This window comes from Perca flavescens, chromosome 18 (genome assembly GCF_004354835.1).
Source record: "Perca flavescens isolate YP-PL-M2 chromosome 18, PFLA_1.0, whole genome shotgun sequence".
Lineage (NCBI taxonomy): Eukaryota > Metazoa > Chordata > Actinopteri > Perciformes > Percidae > Perca > Perca flavescens.
In genome coordinates this window covers 11,383,353-11,406,161 of record NC_041348.1, presented here as the reverse complement: position 1 = coordinate 11,406,161, position 22,809 = coordinate 11,383,353, and the positions used below count along the sequence as shown (strand labels likewise).

At 43.2% G+C, this 22,809-nt stretch overlaps 2 protein-coding genes across 9 annotated transcripts in view; one reads left to right on the top strand and one right to left on the bottom strand.

Moving 5' to 3' along the window:
• Positions 1-408: 408 nt before the first annotated feature.
• On the top strand, positions 409-7,160 carry ccnk (cyclin K). Its single transcript, XM_028606030.1, is given in 13 exon segments — positions 409-731; positions 1,650-1,879; positions 2,456-2,537; positions 3,637-3,768; positions 4,101-4,206; positions 4,308-4,365; positions 4,618-4,787; positions 5,296-5,437; positions 5,439-5,505; positions 5,633-5,663; positions 6,060-6,131; positions 6,554-6,645; positions 6,648-7,160. Coding segments are annotated over 13 exon segments (1,620 nt in total). The 5' UTR covers positions 409-722; the 3' UTR covers positions 7,077-7,160.
• A 5,487-nt stretch (positions 7,161-12,647) lies between these two features.
• Positions 12,648-22,809, bottom strand: part of ccdc85cb (coiled-coil domain containing 85C, b) — a 51,429-nt gene continuing 41,267 nt past the window's right edge. For 4 of the 8 annotated variants that reach the window (XM_028605113.1, XM_028605115.1, XM_028605116.1 and 1 more), the window contains 3 exons: positions 14,875-14,967; positions 14,240-14,338; positions 12,648-13,337 (listed from right to left, as the gene is read on the bottom strand). In XM_028605113.1, coding sequence (XP_028460914.1) covers positions 13,248-13,337; positions 14,240-14,338; positions 14,875-14,967 — 282 coding nt within the window. In that variant the 3' untranslated portion in view covers positions 12,648-13,247. Of the gene's footprint in view, positions 13,338-14,239; positions 14,339-14,874; positions 14,968-22,809 lie in introns of those variants that run through there. The other 4 variants (XR_003694869.1, XR_003694870.1, XR_003694871.1 and 1 more) reach the window with 1 other exon arrangement.

The following is a 22,809-nucleotide window of genomic DNA, read 5'->3' as shown; positions in this document are numbered from 1 at the left end:
TATGATTTTTATGGCTACCTGCTCAAACTATTTGAGTGCAATGCAGCCCTGAGGCCTGAACACAGACCCACATAGTCTTTTTAAACAGGTAGGCCTATGTGACAAAATCCAGCATGAATTGAACATTCAACATATCATCTTAAACTATTCATAGAATGTGTGCAAATGTTGTTTATGTTTGGGATTAGCACGTTGAAGCCTTGTTCAGAAAAAATGCTTTTTATAGACATGGTAGGCCTACTGATTGTTTAAGTGAGTCTTCTGGTCGAATCTTAAACCGCATGTGTCAAAAATCCAGTCCTGGCTGCCCAAATCCAAGAGTAATTAATTGTCTCCCTCTAGTGGATATTATGGAGAGTAACATTTTATTTTTTTATCATACTACTTTATCATTTTTCACATCTTTTTGGGGTTTTCCAGTAGCAGGAGTAGTAATAGTAATAAATAAGCGTTGAACCAATTAATTCAGCAGTGGAGAGGTAAACATGGATGAAGATTAACCAGAGACAGTAGTAGTAGTGGACCACTCACTTGATTTAACCACACCACGTGTATCAGATGTCCTGCGTAATGACGTCTGCTAACAGTGTCTAACGTACTCCATAATGGCGGTGCCCTTTACAATGGGGACTGTTGTGGATCACTTGTTAGCCAATTTCTTGTGAATAACTGCAGATTATTCACATACCTGTCTGTTTTGGGTAATTTACTCCGACGGCTACATGTTAAAGGTAAGAGTCGTGTTTCGTTACGAACAGACGGACGATAATCGATCTTAATTCGAACTAGTTTTGACTGGGCGCAGTGCTCCTAGCCTTAGCGGTGTGCAGACCTCGAGCAAAGCAAGTTTTGCTAGCTGAGGCTGCTAGCGAAGAGTAGGACTTGGTCGGCCTGACGCTAGCTGTCATCTGTCTTTATTTCAAAGTTTAGCTCATATTAGCGTCTCGGTGTATTTAACTGACCTTACCGGCGTACCTTTTGGCCTAGCTAGCTATACACAATCGATTTAAGCCCACGCATTGGTGGTTATTGGTAACGTTAGCTAGCTAGCTAGCTAAGCCAACTTTTAGTTGCCGTTGTCGCTAGCTCGGTATTATTGAACGCTAGCAAGCAGCTTCGTTATGCTAATTAGGGGGGATTCTTCTTCGTTGTTTTTGAAATGCATATTAATGTATTTGCTAGTTATGTCACATACTTAATGTTATATGTATGGGTATCGATAGCCTTAGTTTATGAATGAATGGGATGGTGTCATGCCAAACATTATCGTTACCCGTAGAATCCGTCTTCTCTTTCTGCTCTTCTAACTTCAGGACTTTCAGACTGTCTGCAGCTAGCTTAGTAACGTTAACCTCAATAATTAACTTACATCCACTGTATGAAGTCGCTGTTAATTGGAAGTACAGCTTTTTTAATTCTTAATCAGTTTTATAGCTCAAGTTTCAGGATTTTCTACTGTCCCCCGTTTTTTGGCAATACATTCTGAAAGAGAGAGAGAGAACATGGCGTGGTGTTCTTGCCTGACCGTCTGCAAAAGACACCTGCCCTGCTAGTGTTCAGGGGAAGTTGCTAGTCTTGTCTTCTAGCACAAATGGCTTTTTAATGATGTTAATAACTGCCATCTTGTTTTATGCGTTGTAACCTGGCAGTCCGGTGCAGCGGGTCCATCCACCGTTGCCTCTCCTCAGCCAATGAAGGAATTCAAGGAGAACTTTTCAGGCCAACTAATCCTGGACCACATCAAGCCATGCTGGTACTGGGACAAGAAGGATTTAGCCCACACCCCCTCTCAGTCTGAAGGCCTGGACCCTGGAACAGAGGCCCGGTATCGGAGAGAAGGAGCCCGCTTCATTTTTGACGTGGGGACCAGACTTGGCCTGTATCCTTGATTTGATTAATTTGAACACCGTAAAAACGAATGAATATCTAGCTTAAACTATAACCCAACGGACCTTTTTTCACAGCAGACATTTTGACTTGTCATAGTAGGAAAAAGCACAGCTGAAACGGCTCAGTTCCATCAAGTGTCCCAGTAAGCTGTTTCAGTGAGTCAATACCAGGACCTCTCCTGAGTGGAATGCAGCCATCAGTAATGGTTTTGAACAGACCTGTGCTTTTCCTACTATGACCTGTCAACATGTCTGCTGTGAAAAAGGTCTATGACCCCTGTTTGAGTTGGTCCCTAATGAAATACAGTGAACCTTTTTTTTGAAGAAAGTCCTGCTAAGCTGTGGCTGTTTCCTCCTCACTTTTACAGGCGTTGCGTTAACGTTTTGCTGTAAAGACATGAAGCAACAGTGAGTTATTGTATATTAAGATTATAACGGCACAGTCAAAGGGAAACCTCTTTTGTCAGGGCTGATTTTATTTTTATTTTTTTTAAAACATAGCTGCTCATGAACTTGACTTGCAAGTAACTGTCCATGGTTTCTGTAATCTCCTTGACTGTTACCAGACACTATGACACACTGGCAACTGGCATCATATACTTCCACCGCTTCTACATGTTTCACTCCTTTAAGCAGTTCCCCAGATATGTAAGTTCAGTGAATGGTTTACCCTTAGGCCGGCTACACACTGTGAGCGTGGCGTTACTGTTGCGTGTCAGCTGCGTGGATTTTTCGATGTCTTTACACACCAGAAACGTGTCTGACGTGGTGCTGCTAGCCTTGTCTGTACACATGTATGTTTCCCATTGATAAAATGAAATGCCATGTTAAACATAAATATATACTGATTTGATTACAGCAAAGACAACGTCTGCAGTATTGACGGCAAAACAGGCTATTGACTGGTGCAATATTAGATTAATTTTTTTTTGATTACATTTATATCTGCATTTATATCAAAACCTAGAGACTTAACATCAACATGTCATTTATTAATATGTATTTGTGTCTAAATAACATATAAACATCTTCTCCTATTCTATTTTGCCTGGAAACGCTTCCAACACGCTTGCGTGTTGCGTGAAAAACAGCCGTCGGTTCTATTTCTTTTGCGCCTGAGATGTAGAGATGGTCCGATACCATTTTTTGCTTCCTGATTCCGATACCTGAACTTGCGTATCGGCCGATACCGAGTACCAATCCGATACCAGTGGGTCATATATTTTATTATGTTTTAACAACTGTATACTACTATCCCTGTATGGATGTGATATAACAGCTGTATACTACTATCCCTGTATGGATGTGATATTATTTCTATCTTTGTTGTCTGTCTGTCTGTCTGGCTCAGGTTAAACTCTTTGTAAAACATGAACAAACAATGAATGTCGTACAACTTTCTTTTATTCTCCAGTTTGACGGTCGGTTATAACGGAAAAAGAACATAAATAAACTACTTTAACGTAGATTTTCTTTAGGGCTTTATTACGTGGTATCGGATCGGTGCATAAACTCCAGTACTTCCCGATACCAGCGTTTTAGGCAGTATCGGAGCTCTACTGAGATGTGCATGTCACGCAGGGAGTGTGTAAGTTCTAACCTGTTAACATGGGAGACCCGAAATGAAAACGGACACGCCACGCAGCTGACACGCTCCCGCCACTCGGCCAGTGTGTAGCTGGCCTTAGTGTTTCTCCTCCCTTTTTAAGTGTGTGGGACTAATGTTTGTTTGTGTGCGTCTTAACAGGTGACGGGTGCTTGCTGTCTTTTCCTGGCGGGCAAAGTGGAGGAAACCCCAAAGAAGTGTAAAGACATCATCAAAACAGCTCGCAGCTTACTGAATGATGTGCAGTTTGCCCAGTTTGGAGATGATCCGAAGGTGCAGTTTTTGGTTCTCCTCTGTGGTTTTTGAGACATTACAGTTTGTACATAGTTTGATCCAAAAAAAAAAGGCCACAGTCGCCTACAGAGCCTCCGAAACATAAACTTATTAAATGATGACCGGATGCAGTGATGCACCTTTTTAAAGTTACTAAGTATGGTAAATGTAAGGATGTAAATGCTCCAGTGTGTAGAAAAATGGAAAACCCTTTTTCTAGGTGGAAGTTTGGTGCCCTGGGTAGTGAGTTAGCCCTTAGTCACCCTGCTCGTGCCTGTAGGAATTCTCCCCAACTGGGATAGTTAACGTGGCTGCGTTTTTCATTTTGACAGGAAGAGGTGATGGTGTTGGAGAGAATTTTACTCCAGACCATCAAGTTTGACCTGCAGGTGGAGCACCCTTACATGTTCCTGCTGCGCTACGTCAAGCAACTCAAAGGTGAGACGGGAGAAGTGTGATCCACACAGGGTGACGCTTTATGGCTATAGATATTCGGAAAGCTTATGCATCTTATTTTTTCTCTCTCTCTCTTTTTAAAGGGGAAAAGAATAAAGTGTGCAAGGTGCTACAGATGGCGTGGACCTTTGTCAATGACAGGTGAGCAGGTGGCGTGTGAGCTGTCTTCATATCACAGACTACTTCCTCTGTAGTTGTAGTGTTTTTTTTTTCCCCTCCTTTCATGAAGAATGAATTCTATGGGTGCGTCATAGTGGCCTAGTGGTTTAAGACACATACCACATAACCACAACGTCTCCGACTCAGTTCCAGCCACGGCCACAGTTTGTTGCTTTGATCTTGTTGGGACCCTTTTGTTCTCCTCTGTAACCGTGTCGCCTGTGTCCCGGGCAGCCTGTGCACCATGCTGTCTCTGCAGTGGGAGCCAGAGATTATTGCGGTAGCCGTCATGTACCTGGCCGGCCGCCTCTGCAAGTTTGACATCCAGGAGTGGACCGCCAAGCAGTCGTCCCGCCGCTGGTGGGAGCAGTTTGTCCAGGACGTCCCAGTTGAGCTGCTGGAAGGTACGTTAAGGCTCGACGCGTCCCGGCTCTCCTACGGGGGAATTAGTTTCATCTTAGGGCTGTGCAATCAATCAAAAATGTTAACAGCGATGACGATTTCAGCTCCCAATGATCACAATAACCGAATAATTGATGAAAAACGATTATCGCGTTACGTTGTGCAAGTTAAAAAAGGTAAATGTTGCTGCTCTAGGTGCTTTCACTGTGATGTGTTTAGCCTTTTCACTGTTTTTTGATGTTCAATAAATGCGACACCTTTCCAAAAGTCAATGAGTAATCGTATATATATATATATATATATATATATATATATATATATATATATATATATATATATATATATATATATATATATATATATATATATATATATATATTCAATATTGACCAAAATAATCGTGATTATGATTTTTTTTTTTTTTTTTTTTTTCTTCTTCTCTATAATCGAGCAGCCCTATTTCGTCTCCTTTCAGACTAGTCTGAACAGAAACCTTTCTTTCTCTCCCAGACATTTGCCACCAGATCCTGGATCTGTACTCCCAGGGAAACAAGCCCATCCCTCAGCAGATACAGGAGAAGGAGAGGGCAGCTGCTCCGCAGGTCCCCGTTCCTCCAGCCCCGGTGGGACTACCACCAGCCCCCAACCCTCCTCCCCCCACCACCGAAGAAGACTTCCCCTCAGGGAAGCAGCCCTGCACGCCCGCTCAAACGCTCGCATGTGAGTATGTGCTTGAGTTGCGTAGTCTGTGGCGTAAAACCAAAGCCAGTGGAAAGTTACCCCTATAACCTTCCTTTTAAAGTGGGAACTGAGCACTCATGTTTTTATGTATATTTTCTTTCTCCAGACATCCCCAAAAGATGAACCAAAGGCTCCAGGTAAGACTTTGGTCTTAGAGTTTTCGCAGGCAAAACTCTGCTGCTCATTAAAATATCTCGTGAATTTCTGTTAATACGCTAAAATACCTCCAGGAAACGTTTGTTAATTACCATGACGCCAATTTAGATTAAAGTCATAGATAGATAGATAGATAGATAGATAGATAGATAGATAGATAGATAGATAGATAGATAGATAGATAGATAGATAGATAGATAGATAGATAGATAGATTCTAAGTAGCTGGGATTAGTATTTTCCTGGCAGGTTTTAGGATTAAATGAATATTCAAGCCTACAGCGACGTTCATTAATGCATTCACTGAATTATAAAAAGAAAAGAAGGAAAAAAAAAAAGAACCTTTTTGCATTATTGACTGGTCTGTTTAATTCCCAGAACAAGTTGGCTCAAAGATTCCTAGACTGGAGAGCCCCATGCCCCCTCTGCCTACATCGCAGCCTCCCCCAGGTAAGAGTGAGCGTTTACCTTCTACCGTCGTCTTTAACTCGTGAGGGAGTCGGAGAGATGTAGAGTTGGTGTTAGAGTGTAGGTATGTGCTGGCATCCTCTCGACACCCCCGCTGTCTGTGTGCGTGTGCCATCAAATAGGCCCATAAGGAGCAGCCAGGACCCCCCCTTAGAAAGTCTGCTTACATAACCAGCAACTGGTCTGGACATTATGTTTCCTAACCTGTGCCAGACCAATCTGATTAGTGCCTGATCCTGATAATGAGACCTATGTGGCTGAAGCCTGGCAGTCTTCTCACAGTCTGGGAATGGAGAGGTTATTAGATGTCACGGGGGCGGGGCCTTGTGGATTTTCTTTTGCAGGAAAGACGCCAGATTTTCTTCACTTTGTTTTCTCTTTTGTCTTTTCCTATCGCTCACTAGAGCGCAAAGCCCCAGCTCCAGCCCCTCCCACCGAAGCCGAACCGCTGCCGGAAACGGCTCCTCCTCCGCCGCACGGTCCACCTCCGCATCAGCCCCGCCCCTGCCCCATCGCCCTCCGCCGCCCCCGCCCTCCAACTACATCATGTCCACCACCAGCTCCTACATGTCCGGAGAAGGCTACCAGAGCCTGCAGTCGATGATGAAGACGGAGGGTCCCTCCTACGCCCCGATGCCGCCCAGCTACGCACCCCCGATACCGCCGTACCACGTCTACCCGCCGCCTGCGGCGCCGCCTCCGGGCCCCCCTCCTTCCAGCTACCCGCCCCCCAACTTGGCGCCGGCGTACCCGCCGCCGGGCTACAACAGCTACCCTCCGCCTCGCATGCCGCCGGGCCACGTACCCCCTCCAGTCATAGGCCTGCCCGCTGGGTACCCTCCGCCCCCCGTGCCCCCGGGACAGTCACAGGTGCCCCTGCCCCCTCCGCCCGGCATGCCTATGAATCACGGCGGGTGGATGAGGTGAGATTGAAACGGCGGTCGGTAAACGGGACTGGGTGCAGCGCGGCAGCTGGAGACACGGTAGAACCAACCAGGAACTGGTGTTAATCGGCTGGTGCAGACGGAGAGCTTGTTGACCTCCAGTGTGACGTTTGTCGATGAGGTCCTTAATGAAGGCTTAGCAACAAATAGACTTGAAAAATGAAAATAAGTAAGTTCCGGACAGTGTTGTTATGAGAACCTGAACTGGCACTGAAAGACTGCAGTCTCAGTGGCTTGACCATGTCCAGGATGGTGCTTCTAGTTCCAGGATCTTGTAACAAACACTGTCCACTCGTCCTTGTTGTTGTTCTGGAAATATTCGCACCCTGAAACTAGTTTTGTCACACATGCTCATTCATTTCTTGTGGGGTGATGAGAGGTTCTGTGTTTTTAATTTTACCTTTTTTGAGTAGAACAAAGATGGACTCTTATCTTTCCTTTTCTATATTCTGTCACACTGACTGAATATAGACTGTTTTTTTTTTTCTGAATTTGCAGTCCTACCAGTGTCCCCTGCAGTGTCTTTTCTTGACATTCCCACTGTTTAGCTGAGAGGGGAAAAAAATGCATAATAAAATCTTGATGGTTGTACCTGCAGTAGTCAAAAATAAAAAAGGACTATCACACTTGACATGTTATTAAATAGTTCTTTCAAACGTGCTGTATATCCTTTTTGTCATTACTTTCTATTCTGTGAAAACACAGGTCATGCTGTAAGATATTTCCGCTACCATAGCGTTGATTTTTTTTTACTGTACTGTCACACTTATTCCCGTCTCCCTGTTTTGTGTGACTGTGCAGAGCAGACAGTATTACACATAGGAACCCTGTCATCAAACGCACCATGTCTAACACTGGACAGACTAAGGTATATTTGTACATATCTGTTCTTTTCATTTAGGCATATTGTTTTGAGAGTTTCAGTCCATATGTGCCTTGAGTCAGGCTTCTCCTTTCTGTATCCGGCACGCAGCTTTGGTTTTTTTGTCAGAGTGGCATTTATGACAATAAAGACCTGCTTTTCCTACTTTGAACGGAGTAGTGTGTTTTCAGTCTGTATAAGGTGAAACATTGGAGGTCTCGAAGTTGTAACCAGATTCATTGTTTACAGCAGTGGTTCCCAACATTTTTAAATATAATTATAAAATTGTTTTCATATAACCAACGTACAACCGTTTTATCCATTACTTTAATCTGTACAAGCTTTTTCAAGTGTGTGTGTATATATAGCCAATTATTTCAACTGTGTGTCCATTACTTATACATATACACACACACATGTATACATACACATGTATACATACATGTACACGGTGGCTGATCTTTAATGCAATATCTACATTGCCCATTATCAGCAACCATTCATCCAATGTTCCAAAGGCACATTCTGTTTACTAATCTGATATCATTTTAAAAGGCTAACTGAGAAAACATTGGAGAGCCATCTGAAAACTGCTGCCTTGGTTAAAAAAACAATGCAACTGATCTCAGCTGGTATTCTGTCTATAATGGAGGGGAATGGAAGTTTCTAAGTGACACCAAACTTGTGTGTGTAAAAACTTTATTTAACTAATCTAACATTTATCTGTTTTAGACAGTTTTCAACCATTTATTTTACTTTTTGCTAACAATTTTTCATGCACTATCAGTTGCAGTTGGTGTTAATGTGTTACAAGCTATTTTATAGTCTATAGTTCCACTGACTAAGGTTGATGGGTTATTGTAAATGTACTTAGGATTACTCCAACATGTAATACTATTTGGCTTTATTTTCCTCCTTAACTTAAATGTAAATGATTATTTTTCTAATCCAATCACAATTCTATTTTTTAGTTGAGTTAGGTGTATTATTTTAGCATGTAAAGGACCTCCGGTTCTAAACATAGATGTTGGGTATTACTACATCCAGTACTGTCCCAACAGAGGGCAGTCTAACTCTAAACAACATGCCTGCTAAAAGGGGTTGCTTCATCAAACAAAAACAGCACGTCACAGTATCATTAACCAACTTTGTTTATTTTCTCCCAAATATTTCTAAAATTGGCCTAAATATTCCAAGTTTTCTTCTCACCTGCCAAATATGCATCTTACCAGTGAAATTCATGAAAAGAACTTACAGCCATGCTAGTTAGTACAGGAATTGACATTTACACTGTAGATTCTAGGATTCTGTACTGTGGTTTTAGCATTTAGGCACAACAAAAGAAAACACTATAGCTGTTTAACTAACAAACAAAAAAAAAAAAAAAAAAAAAAAAAAAGACAGTTGGGTCCCAAATCAAAACACCATGCAGAAAAAAAATGTGGCACATTTTCAAATCAAATGCCATTTATAAAGTTATATTCAAAATTGCATCATGGCTTCAAATCGGTTCCTAGAAAAAAGGACACTTTAAAAAAAAAAAAAATACATACTTGGATTTATTTGTGACGCCATTGTTTGAGAGAACAGAGGTGCACGGCGGGCAGCCTCAGAAAATGTTCTAATTTGGAACAAATAATACTAGAGATAAGGAGAGCCTGAGCTGTCAGTCACTAAACCTATCCATCAAACATACTTTACAGTTTGAGTACACATGATCAATTTAAAACACGACTGTTCAGTTACTGATAGCGCTCCCGTCTCTATCGGACACCTGGCAATAAATACTCGGACAAACAGCGTTTGTTCATTAAGAAATACTCGGGTTTTTTTAAATGTTAGTGTTTTCAGGAGACATCTAAAAAGGAAGACCTAGCTCTCATATTCTAAGAAAGAAAAGAAAAAAAAAGATTAAACTTTGAAGAAACATGCGCTGCATAAACCCACCTGCTGAATCCACAGAGAAGGACTGAGTTAAAGCAGCTACAAGGGGTTTTTATGGGTTATGAAATCGTCTCCATTTAATACTGATGCCTCTATACATACATAAGCAAACAGGATAACAGGATTATCAGTGAGAAGATTGGCTATGTCTATATAACGTATTGGCTCAAATATAAGACTTTTTTTTTTTTTTTACCCTGGATATACTGTACATATATCCAGGGGGAAAAATGTCAATATACATTCACAACAGCAGGTGCCGCCAAAAGACGAGCCACTTAACATTAAGGATGACATTCTACGGGAGGAGCAGGTGGAACCAGAGAGTAGGAGTGACAATAGTGTTTTTATGGCCGAAGGACAGAGTAGTAACCGAGCCCGAGCCGAATGCAACAGACGTGTTTTTTTTATGTCCAACCCGTACCATTTAATGTAAACTGAAGCTGTGAGTTTGTGCCACGCTGTCTGGATAGGGTTATTGGTGGTAGAAAACAGGCCTAACAATAAAAACAATTTTTATGGTAATTACGGTAAATGCCATAAGTAGTTCATTTACAAATGTACAAATTACATTTAATTTAATTCAAATGTGACAACTTAATCTAAGAGATACTGAAAACATGATTTTATTTAAAAGATAGTCTTATAATCAGGGTTGTCCCCGGGCTTAACTCCCGGGCCAATACGGGGGTTATTTTTAAGGCCTGTCCCCGGTTCTGATTCACTGCCAAATTAGACGAAGCGATTTACGGCGCGCAGACCGGAAGAACATGTTAAAGGTCCCATGACATGGTGCTCTTTGGATGCTTTTATATAGACCTTAGTGGTCCCCTAATACTGTATCTGAGCCTCTATATCAGCCTTGGTGCAGAATTACAGCCACTAGAGCCAGTCCCACAATGAGCTTTCCTTAGGATGTGCCATTTCTGTGTCTGTAGCTATTGAGGAGGAGAGAGGGGGGGGCAAGGTGGAGGGTGGGGGTGTGGCCTTGACCAACTGCCACTTTGCTCGTTTGAAAGCCATGATGTCTCTCTCTCTCTCATGGGCGGGCTAAATTCTCTGGGCGGGCAAAGCAGAGAAAGGGGAGGTAACCTTGCTCCTTATGACCTCATTAGGAGCAAGATTCCAGATCGGCCCATCTGAGCTTTCATTTTCTCAAAGGCAGAGCAGGATACCCAGGGCTCGGTTTACACCTGTCGCCATTTCTAGCCACTGGGGGACCATAGGCAGGCTGGGGGAACTCATATTAATACAATTTTCATGCCATGGGACCTTTAACATTTTCCCAGGCGGAGTTTAGAAGTTATATTTTGTGGTCATGGCTGATACTGAGGGTGGATCAGGAAAGACAAAAAGAATAATTGACCGAAGAACAAAAAAAAATGAGAAAGCTAAATGGGACAGTGACAGAGCACGGGTGAAAACACGAGTCAATGTTCAACAGCTGGAGAGAACTGCGGGATTTCAAAACCGAATCCTAAAATTGTCCCTCTTCCTGTTAGACAGGTATGTAATATGTCCATTTTATTCATGAAATACACTGCAGGGCGTGGTCTTCCATTCATTTATGAACTGAAAACACTGGTGGCCAAAACTAAGTTAACTTTGTTTCACCATCGTCATACTGAAGTTATTATTCTCACAAAGCCACAAATAGATACATTACCTCATCCCTATGCATCCTGCAAACAGCTGTGTTTAAGAAAAGAAAAACAAAATAAGTTGCGTCTTTCTTTCACTCGCTTCCAAAACGAATGCACGCCACGCGCTAGCCAGATTAACATCTTTGCGACACGAGGCGGCGGCGCTCAGAGAAAACGCCGCCGCTTTTGTCCACACGGCTCCAAAGCGAAATGAAAAGTTCCTTGTAGTTGCTTTAAGAAAAGTAACCTTTTTTTATCTACTGAGATATAAAATGATAAACAAGAATTCAGGAGCAATCCAAGAATGCCATCCAAACTGAACTTAGGGTTTAGTTTTTGGCCTTTACTGGGACAAGGCTTTTTGTATGGATTCAGCAAATGCCTTCAGCAGTCTACAACCGAGTTGTAACCAGGGTTCAGTAGAGGAAAAAAAGAGGATTCACAGGCAGATGCTACAGCTTCAAGAGAACCATTCAGTCTCCTTCCGCACACGCACACACACACACACACACACACACACACACACACACACACACACACACACACACACACACACACACACACACACACACACACACACACACACACACACACACACACACACACACACACACACACAGGTAAAGCTGTAGCCCTCCCAACCTGAGAAAATGATTGTCGAGCATGCACACAGCATACAATTTTACTTAGTTTCACAAAGTGAGAAAATGATCTAACCATTAGCCCCAGGAGATGGTTTTAATTCAGAATGGACTTGATATATTTTCAGAGGTTACAGACAGAAGGAATAATATCAATTATTCTGGGGAAAAAAAAAAAAAAAAAAGAAAAAGAAAACCCTGTTTAAGGACCGGTCATGTGCTTTTCAAACTAAATAATTGATCACATGGCCACGCTAGAATACAAAATAGATAAAAGTCAAATCAACAATAACAATGAAGTAGTGCTATGGTTTTATACAGAATATACACAATTTAACAGTGATCTCTAGACTTTTTGTTATCCTTAGACTTGATGAGCGAAAGGCGCTAGGTCACAGTGGGTTTCACATTAGTTAACACTTTTAGAACGCTAATGCTAGTTCTACTCGTTGACCACTGGGGGGGGGGGTCGATACATGTGACAGGAGCTAGGGTCTCTATGTAGGAGGTACTATCGAAACGCATCTGAAGATACCGCCGTAAAAATGTGGCCTTCACATCCCGGCGACACGTCAGGAGATTTCTGCCCCGGTCTGTGCTTGAAACCATGTCGTATTGTTAGCCTGATGTAGCGCAGCTACGCTCTAAAGGACTAAAGGTGGTGCGTGTGTGTGTGTGTGTGTGTGTGTGTGTGTGTGTGTGTGTGTGTGTGTGTGTTATAGCTTTTACGGAGAGAGATCATTGTGTAGCTCAAAGCCTCCACATCCACGAAGAAAAAGTGGCGAATCAGTGAAAAACTAGCTACCAGTTGTCAACGCTTCATGAGCTCTAAAAGAGATGAAAACATGTTGTACACGTAAAGGTGTGCGTGTGAGTAACAGAACTAACAGGTTCCGCTTAGTAGCCATTAGCCAGTCTTAAGAGAGTGGTTATTGAAGGAATGCTGGGTGCTGTAGGCAGTGGGGAGCACGGCATGATGGGTCGTGTAGGCGCAGGTAGTTAAGAGGTGTTTTTCAGGTGAGTGTAGGTACTGTAAATCCTGATCTCGTTTTATGGTTGCCATGCTACAGCGGCCCTTTGAACTGGTTCCCAGAGAGGTGCTGTCTAACGGACAGCTTTGATCCCGCTGCGTCGCCCAGCTTTCTCCACACCACCTGCAAACAGACGCAGAGAGACAGGTTGGTAGAGGGGAAGAGGACATACAGAGACAGGCACCCATAGAGCCACAGACTGAAAGAGTAAGGCTGGGGGGGGGGGGGGGACTTTATTCTTCAAGAGTCAAAAAACTTCAAATGCTCACAGTTTGACTTTGAGCTGCAAAGACTACACACTCACACTCACTCTCACACACACTCACTCTCACACACACTCACTCTCACACACACGCACACACACTTTAGCAGAGCTATCTCTGGATCTCTTCTGCTCTGTGGAGTGAGTGAGAGGGGGCCCCCGGGGGACCCTGGTGATATTACAGAGGTACTATTGTAGTGCTCCCCAGATTCCTGGCCTGTCACATACCTCTGCAGGGCCCAGATAGCCCCGCTCTCCTTTTTCTCTCTAATCAGCGGACCTTTTATCCGGGGCATTTCAGCGCCAGCAGAGAAAGATGGTGAAAGACGAGGGGGAGAGGAGGAGGGAGGAGGAGGAGGAGGAGGAGGAGGAGGAGGAGAGGAAGAATGGAGGGGTGAGGGTGAGGCTGAGGCGCGCGGGGGTGTTCTTTTCCCTGCCGTTCCAGTTTAATTGCTCTGACAGCTCAACTACAAGCCTCTACTTTCGGGCTTCGGAGCAGGGGCGAGGGAGTGGGAGAGGGGAGATGGAGAGATAGAGAGATAGAAAGCAAGGGGGGAGCGCTGTGGCCGGGACACGGCTGCAAGTGTCGTTCCATAACAAATGAGTCTAGATGAGGCTTCCTCATTACTGAAAGCAGCTCGACCCGGTTTGCACCCATTAGAAGAGAACAAAAATAACTGCCCGACAGACAGACAGGACAAACGGGAACATCGCGGACACAAGGGGAGAACTGCCAGGGTAGCAGGGCAAGTGTTGCACTTACGTTGCACATCTCTCGCACGATGGCCTTCTCTTTCTCACTGAGATCGTCCTCGTAGTCCTCAGGAACCTGCTTGTCCAGGTTCTCGTGGACCTCCAGCACCTGATGATAAGTGCCGTTGTATTAATGTTGTATGGAGCAAAAATCAAAACTTCAGAAGTATCTGTTCCAAAGATTTTTTTCTTACCACTAACATCAGTTTCTTTCACTTACAAATGCACTCATTTCACTCTGAAAATGTTTGATACTTGAGTCTGAGTATTGTTATCATCACAAATGGATTTATTTTGGAGCAGAAAGAGCTCAATTAGGGCTTTCCAACGATATATAAAACCAATAAATGTTCAAGCATTTTAAGGCCTGGTTCCAGACCTCTGAATCTGGAGAAAGAGCTGACCAATCAGAGTGAGCAGTAATAAAAAAATGGGAACGACACCTTCCTACACAGTTAAACGGAAAGATGGTACGCAGCAAAAAAGTGGCACTGAAGTCAGCAGCACACAACAGTTAGGGTGAAAGAAGAAGCAAAGCCAGATTTCAACTAGTGTAATGGTGATCAGAAAAATAACAGTCCCCCCCCCCCCCCCTCACCCCACCCAACTCCCCTAACATCTAAAATGACACCGTGAATGTAGTACCTTCATGGCGTGCACCACGGCCTCAGGCTTCTGGACGCAGGACAAGTAGCCTGTGGCAGGAGAGGACTCACTGGTTGGGAGCCGGCCAGTACCCTGGGGGGAGAGGGGAGGGGGGAGAGGAAACACACAGTAGTCAGTGCAAGAGCATGTGCAAGAAGATGAGAGAGAAGGGGCGAACGGCGACAAAGGTTAAGAGGCCGCTCTATGTAAACCCACAACATCTGGTAGACAGGTCAAACTCGTGTCTCGCCACATCTGCAGTCACACAGGGTTCAACCCAGGAGTAGGGCTGGGCGACATGGAGAAAATCAAATATCACCATATTTTTGAACAAATACCTCGATATCGATACCACAACGATATTGTAGCGTTGACTATTGGTGCTTTCACGAAATATTCGCACAATGAGATTTTTGATAAATAACCATCAGTAATGTGGATATAATGACTAAAGTGGGTAAAGGCAAATAATAGAACAGTTACAACAGTCTGGTAAGTTCAGAAAAGGACATCACTTTACTGTAATGCAGCCTTTAAAACCAGGAAAAGACAACACTTATGCCATATTACAATATCCAAAATCTAAGTCAATATCTAGTTTCATATCACGATCTCGATATGATATTGATATATTGCCCAGCTCTACCCAGGAGTCAAATGAGCAGCGACTCACTTAGCTCCTCATTTGAGCCATCCAGGATACAACTCCATAACCGTTAATAAGACACGCTTTCCTTCCCTGTGGGTGTTTGGTTCGGATTAAAAACAAGCCGTTTCTTGTGCTGGAAGCACGATAAAATGCCATCCCTTTCATTCCAACTCAAATCGCCTCTCCTCCCATGTGTCTCTCTTTTTTCTTTTTTGCATTCACCACGCATTCAACTCGCAGCCAGGTCTGCTACCTGCACACAGTGATTTAACCTGGTGTGACGGGAGCAGCCTGCCAGGAAGAGGACTAGGGGGTTGCTTGACTCATCCTACCCCCTGGTTAGTTCCAGACAGTGGCTCTCTGTTAGGAGGGACACAGAGATCTCTGGGACACACAATGGCACCATTCACTGTAAACCTGGCATCGAGGGGGGGGGACCTGCATAAGACACAGCTCCGTGGCTCAGTTAGCCCTGGTTCAATTCTCCGCTCACTGGTGATGCGTTTGTCAGCTCCCTCCGCACCCGTTGGCCCCATTTAGGTGCCAGAATGAGCCCACACAACCTAATAGCACCGAGATAAAATAATAATCCCGCTGAAGCCAAGAGGGATGTTTTGTGGAATTTGCCCAACACTCTATTCACATCACGTCAGCCACATGAAAAAAAGATTTTTTCCCCCGCTGGTCCTGCAGGCCTGACAAACCGTTTGTATTGAATGTAGTAATAATTATGAAATTTATTTATTTCCTCAGATAGTGAAAGGTTATCAATATGCCTAAACTGTGTGAGAAAAAAAAAAAGAAAAACATAGCAGGGGTTTTGCCCTTTTGTTTTCATGTAGAAGTCGAGGTTATCCACACACAGTTATGGTATTAAAAAAGTCAAACCTGCCCTGATAGCATGGAGATGAGTCGCCTGACATTTTGTATTTTATTCATGAGCTTTCATTAAAAAAACAAATCAGGGACAAAATGAAAAGGATGATATGAATTTGTTTCTTGTATTAAAAAGGTTGCACGCTCAAAAGTCCTATAATAAACCAACAAGTTTCCAAAACACTCCCTAAATGCAACTTCATTCAAAAATGTTTGGTAACACTTTACTTGAGGGTAGCTACGTAAAGGCCGTTTTACAGTTCTGCGGAGGCTCCACGCAGAGCTTTCGCCGTAGCCTACGCAAGTGGCCAGATTTTTATACTTGTGCGCTGGTGTGTGTGTCGAGCCGGCGTGTGTGTGTGTGTGTGTGTGTGTGGGAGTGGGTGATAGAGCGAGGGAGAAGTGAGAGAGTGAAGGCGATTAGCTTCGGAGCGAGTAGCGACTCTGGAGTCATATAGTAGAGAAACAAAGTGTCTCCCCTGTTGTTTTCTGACCAAGGTGGGAAATCTGGAGCAGGAAAAGTTAACCCTCTCCTTGATTTCATGTTGTTTATGGAGAAGGAGAACCAGGATATGACTTGTTTATAATGTTTATGACACGTTCATGACATTACTCTTATGTAGACCTTAAAGTGTAACCAAATGGTTTATATGAACGCTTTATATTTAGATTAGTGCCAATAAGATAGCTGAAGTTTAGTATTAGAAGTTTAGAAGTGTTTTCAATGTGTCTAAATGATCCAAGAATAGGTAAACAAGACAAATTTGACCATTTGACATCCATTGCCAGTTTTTGGCGTGCTGTGTAAAATGAAAAAAAATATATACATTTGCTCAAGTACTTGTTAGTTACCTGAGCATTTCAATGTCATGGTACTTCTACGTCACTACATTTCAGAGGGAAATATTGAACTTTTCACTCCGGTACGTGTATTTGACCGTTGTAAGTTGCTAGTTACTTTGCAGATTCAGGTTTTATATCACATACATATTCACATAAAAAATGTGTGATCAGTTTATAAAACACGATGCATTGTTATATATTAAACCACCCAAACAGTATATAAAACAGTGCCTTCACTTTTACCAGCTACAACATGAAAAGACTTGCTTACACAGTAATCAATCAATCAAACAATAATGTAGCAATGCAACACAGAGGGCATTCTGCTGCATAATGAGTACTTTTATGTTTGATACTTTGTCTTTTTCTTTAACATTAAAGGTTTTGAATGCAGGACTTCTGTTTGTAACAGTGTATTTTGTTTTTTACATTGTAGTATTACTATGTTAACATGAGTAAGCAGATTTATTAGACCATGCTAAAATTAACAGAAAGTGGCTGACTGGAAGGGGGAAGTTAATCAAAAATTTGGGAAATGGTCTGCAGGACTTATTTTGTAGGATAAAATATACAATACCACAAGCGAGTCCCTTTAGAAACATGGATCAGAGTGATATGTAGGATGGTAGATATTTCCTGTACGACAGTCCACATTTGTGGTAAAATTATATATTGAATTAGCCTAGAAATCTAGACGCATCCTAGTGGCAGCAAATGTAATTTGCACCCAGGGGGGTCTAGGCACTCTCCGTTGGCTTGCGAGCTGGAAAAACCAAACTCTGGTCAGGCCAATCACATCGTGTATAAAGTCGGTGGGCGGGCTTATGACTGCTGCTGCTGCTGCTGGGAACAGCGGCCTTCTGGAAGACTTGGAGAAGAACGGCACAGAGATCATTCTTAAAAAAAGGAAGATGTGTTTGGAGTTTTGCGGACCGGATACGGCAAAAGTTTAATCTATCAACTAGCTCTGCTACCTTCTTCGTTGCTCTGCCTGGTTGTAGCACTATCCTATTGCGTGCAGAGGGAATTTGAAAGACAACCGTTTATCCCGCCCCTCGGATTGAGCCCTGTCAATGGGGAGTTCCCAGACCCGACATCTTGATGTGGGTCTGGCTTGTCAGGCTAATATCAAATGATATATCCTCTTGTTAAATTCAAACACATTTCCCACTGAGTTAAGTGTGTTTCTTCTTGTTTAAGGTCACAGCATCGAGTGTATTTTTCACATACAGCTCTTCTGCAGTAGACTTTGAAGTCAAGTACAAGACGAAAAAAAAAATAAAAAAATGTAAATCACTGTCGCCTTCTTTTGATGCTCTCTACTGTGGGTTAAAGCTATTATTTGAAATGTGTAAACACATTCTGACGGCATCTGGGCCAGGCTTTTTTGTTCTTTTTATTTCACGCTGGAGCCGTGCAGTAGAGAAACAGATTTGGACAGCGCAGAGACACAGCCAGCTCCGGCAATGTTTACTGTTCATATGGATGTACAGTCGGGGATGGCACGCCTGCATAAACAGGCCTGATTTAGGCTGTGCAGGATGAAGGGGGGAGAAACAAACGCTGTCAGAATCTATGGTTTATAGTTGGAGCATACAGAATCAGAGCCGACTGCTGAGTGTTTGTGAGATTCACGCACGCTGGCCCCTTCCTTTCCTATCCATCTTTTCTTCTCTTCTTTCATGCTCGTTTTCTATCTGACAATCTCAGGCACACTCACTGACCTGAAACTGACCTGAAACAGGCCTGAATGAGACAAAGGACTAAATGTAAAGGATGAACTGATAGATTAGGATGGGTACACACAACGAAGAGTCCAGTTCACTGAAGCTCTGCTGTTATAGTCTCTCTCTCTCTCTCTATCTTCCAACAAGGGCTTTCTCTCACACGTAGGATCAACTTGGGTTACATTAGAGAGCAGGCAATCGATCACCATACAGCTCAACATGAGTGCGTCTCCGTGGAGTTGTCACGACGACAAAGCCATCATGAGAAGAGGACTTAAATCGCAAGAATAAGTTAGTCTGTGATGCGTGTATCCTACTGGAAGCTGGCTGAAGTCTTTGCTGGTAGCCTGGCTACCTCACGCCGACGCTAACAAATAGTCTTGCGTGTAACCCCCGTTGTAAAAACATCTTTATGTCGTTTATCACATTTTGGTTTTTGTACAGATTAAGAACAAAAGATACACAGTCCCGGTCAAAAGTTTGAACACGCTGTCCAAATGTTTTGACTGGTACTGTAAAATGTGAATTAGTAAGCTTCGGAGGTGCCAGATGGATTTTGTTACCTTTGGACAGAGCCAGGCTAGCTGCTAAGCTAACAGATAGCTGTAGCTTCATATTTACCGCACAAACACGAGTAGTAGTAATAGTATTATCGATCTTCTCATCTAAAAATGTCTAACTATTCCATTAACCTTACCCGACGAGACTTTCTGTAAATATGGGAGTTTAATTTGTTTATGCACACGGAGACGTGTGTATGAAAAAAACATGCAATTTAAAGTGAGAGGGAAATCGCCGTCTAAATGGCCTTTATTTGGTCATTTAGTTTGACGTTGTTAGTAGGGACGCAAATTATCAATTAATTCATTAATCATTAGTTGACTGACTTTATCGATCGATTAACGATTAACTGATATGCGGCTTTTTTCCTGAGAATGTAAATTTCTCACGGTATCAATAGTGTCTTTAACATAAAAAGCAAAATATTGCTTATATACTGAATAAAAATGCATGTTATATTACTCAGTTGGTGTTTTATTGTACCAGTTGGGATACGGTACAGATAATGGCATTTATGTAGTTTAACAAAATAAATTATGCACAGCCTGGTTGAGTTTGTCAGCTAAATTATCAGCTGTATGTCTCTCTAACATTAGCCGCGGCTAACTGTGTTTTTAGCTCAGCCTTCTTGTTTTTGTAGCGTGCTTCCAAGTGGGTAGTAATGGTCGCTCGAGAAGGGAGATTATATCCTGGCTCCACGTAGAGTAATAACTCCCGAAATCCCTCACCGTCAGTGGTGCTAATTGGCATCATATCTTTTTCGATCATGCCGCAAATCCTCGGAGTAATGCCCTCCGCTTTCCTGCGGTCACATACTCGCGATTGTGTGAAGGCGACAGACTTCCTCCGTGCAACATGGCTGCAAGCAAGTTATGAAGGTGGTATCTTAGCGAACTCGTAGAGCTGCTGAACTTAAACGTAGTACCGCAGAGTTTACATTGGGCGTCTTTGTCATCATTAATTCATTTGAAAAGCTCCCACACTCCGCTCCGTTTTGACCGCCTCAAGTTTGTGTCGGGTCGCTCGCCGCCCGCGAGAATCTCGTGTTACGTTCAATTAGGCCTACGTCCTGTGGAAAACTGTCTTAGGTTGCAATGTTCAGTTAGCCGACAATTAATTTAATTTAATCCAGTAAATTCTTAACGACAATTAACCGATAGTCGATTAACTGTTTACATCCCTAGTTGTTAGCATTACGTTTTTTGGTATTTTTTAAAGATTATTATTTTTGGGGGCTTTTCCCTATATTCGATAGTGACCGTGGATAGACAGGAAAGGGGGAGAGAAAGAGAGGGGATGGCACGCAGCAAAGGGCCGCAGGTCGGATTCAAACCAGGGCCGCTGCAAAGGACTCCGCCTACATGGGGCGCACGCTCTTACTGGGTAAGCTAGGGGCCGCCCCGTTTTTTGGGGTATTTTTAGTATAGTGTTATTTTTGTGAAATATAATTTTATATCTTGCTAGTTTATACCATTTAAACTGAATTTCAATCAAGTGTCCCCTCCGACTATCCCTCTGCCGTGAGATTCATAACCGGTCATGTCTATGCTACACATCACTGTATTGTATATGAAAGTGTTATATGAAAAGCCATAGCGTAGCGTCCGGCATAGGGTCCGTATCTCCAGGTACCTATGTACGTACTCACACATGAATCGGCCTTTACTCAGATAGTCTAGCTAGCTGTCTGGAATTACCCTACAGAGATCTGAGGAGCAGTTAACCATAGTCCTCAGAAATCCACCGGAGTTTAAAATTACAACACAAAGAAAGCGGAAGGTAACGGACATCCGGCCGAAAAGAGGGACATCAATCGGAATTTCAGGCGGCACCGGAGCAATCCCGGAAGTGGAACGTCGTGGATATAGACTATAACAAGGCTAATAGTGTCGACAAGCTGATGCAACTGGCTTCCGACTGAATCCAACTAAATGAAGTCCACTTCCACGTTCCAGTCTCAGTCAGAATGACATCACGTCATGTCAGCAAGGAGCCAAAATACCCACCTTAAAGGACAAATCCAGCGCAAAATGAACCTAGGGGTTAATAACACACGTGTCCGAGTTCGACCGTTCTCTGGGATATGTTTTCATGCAAATCGAATGTGACCAGTTTTATCGCAAACTGCTAATTAGCTTATAACGCTAGTCGTCGGGGTACGGCTAAAGTAAGAAGAAATCGCTATTTGTATACCACTAAGGAGGCTCAAAATAGCACCACACTTCCACGGTAGCATAATGAGATTCCCTACCTGCAAACCAAAGCATTGAGAACTTTGTAAGTGTACAGACCGTTTATTAAAAATATAGTTTAGAAAGACGTATACAGGCGGGCGCCATCTTGGGAAAACAGTCCGACCAGTCGAACGACAAACGCTGTGCATATATTTTAATCAACAGATATAATTCATGCATTTCCATGTAATTACATTTCACAAACTTAATTCCTATCGACCCATTGGGAAACCACGGACCAGTGGTATAGAAATTTATTTTTACTTTAGCCGTGCCCCGACGACTAGCGTTTTAAGCTAATTAGCGGTTTGTGATAAAACTGGTCACATTCGATTAGCATGAAAACATATCCAAGTGAACGGTCGAACTCGGACAGATGTGTTATTAACCCCTGGGTTCATTTTGTCCTTTGAGTCAATCTCATGGCCTTGTTTCGTGTGAACCCGCACTGTGAAATTGAATGCCAGGGAGCCAACCGTCGAGATAATTGGCAGTTTTAATCCATCCTCCTGCAGGGAGAGACTTCTTTGTGGGGTCAAGGACATTATTGAACGGCACGAACCTCCATAAGGAGACGGGTTTGACCCACGAGCTTAAAAAGGTGAGTAGCGGCTCTGAACGCAGTCAGCCTGCGACCTCATACTGGGCCTGTGATTAAAACACAACATTGATTTTTTACAAGGGGAAGATTTAGTCCTCTGGTTAGTGGCATAGCCCGGCCCTGACCTTCCTTAAGCAGTCAGAAAACAATTACCCAGCCTCTCCTCCCCAGACACTGACTGGGTCAGGGGTGGCGCTGGATTGTAGAGGATTATTGCTTTTATAGTGGGATTCAGTTCAAACAGGCTCCGGGGAGGGACAGGATATGGGAGGAAAGGAAGGGAAGGGAAGGGAAGGCTGACTCCTCTTTATTGTCTGTCTTAGTTTCTCTTCTTCTTCTGCTGTGTCATCCCCCTCATGTTCTATCTCCTTTTTACTCTTTCTTCCTACGTACGTGTGCGTTTCACCTCCTGTCATGTGTATGAGAGAGTGAGGTTGCCTGTGG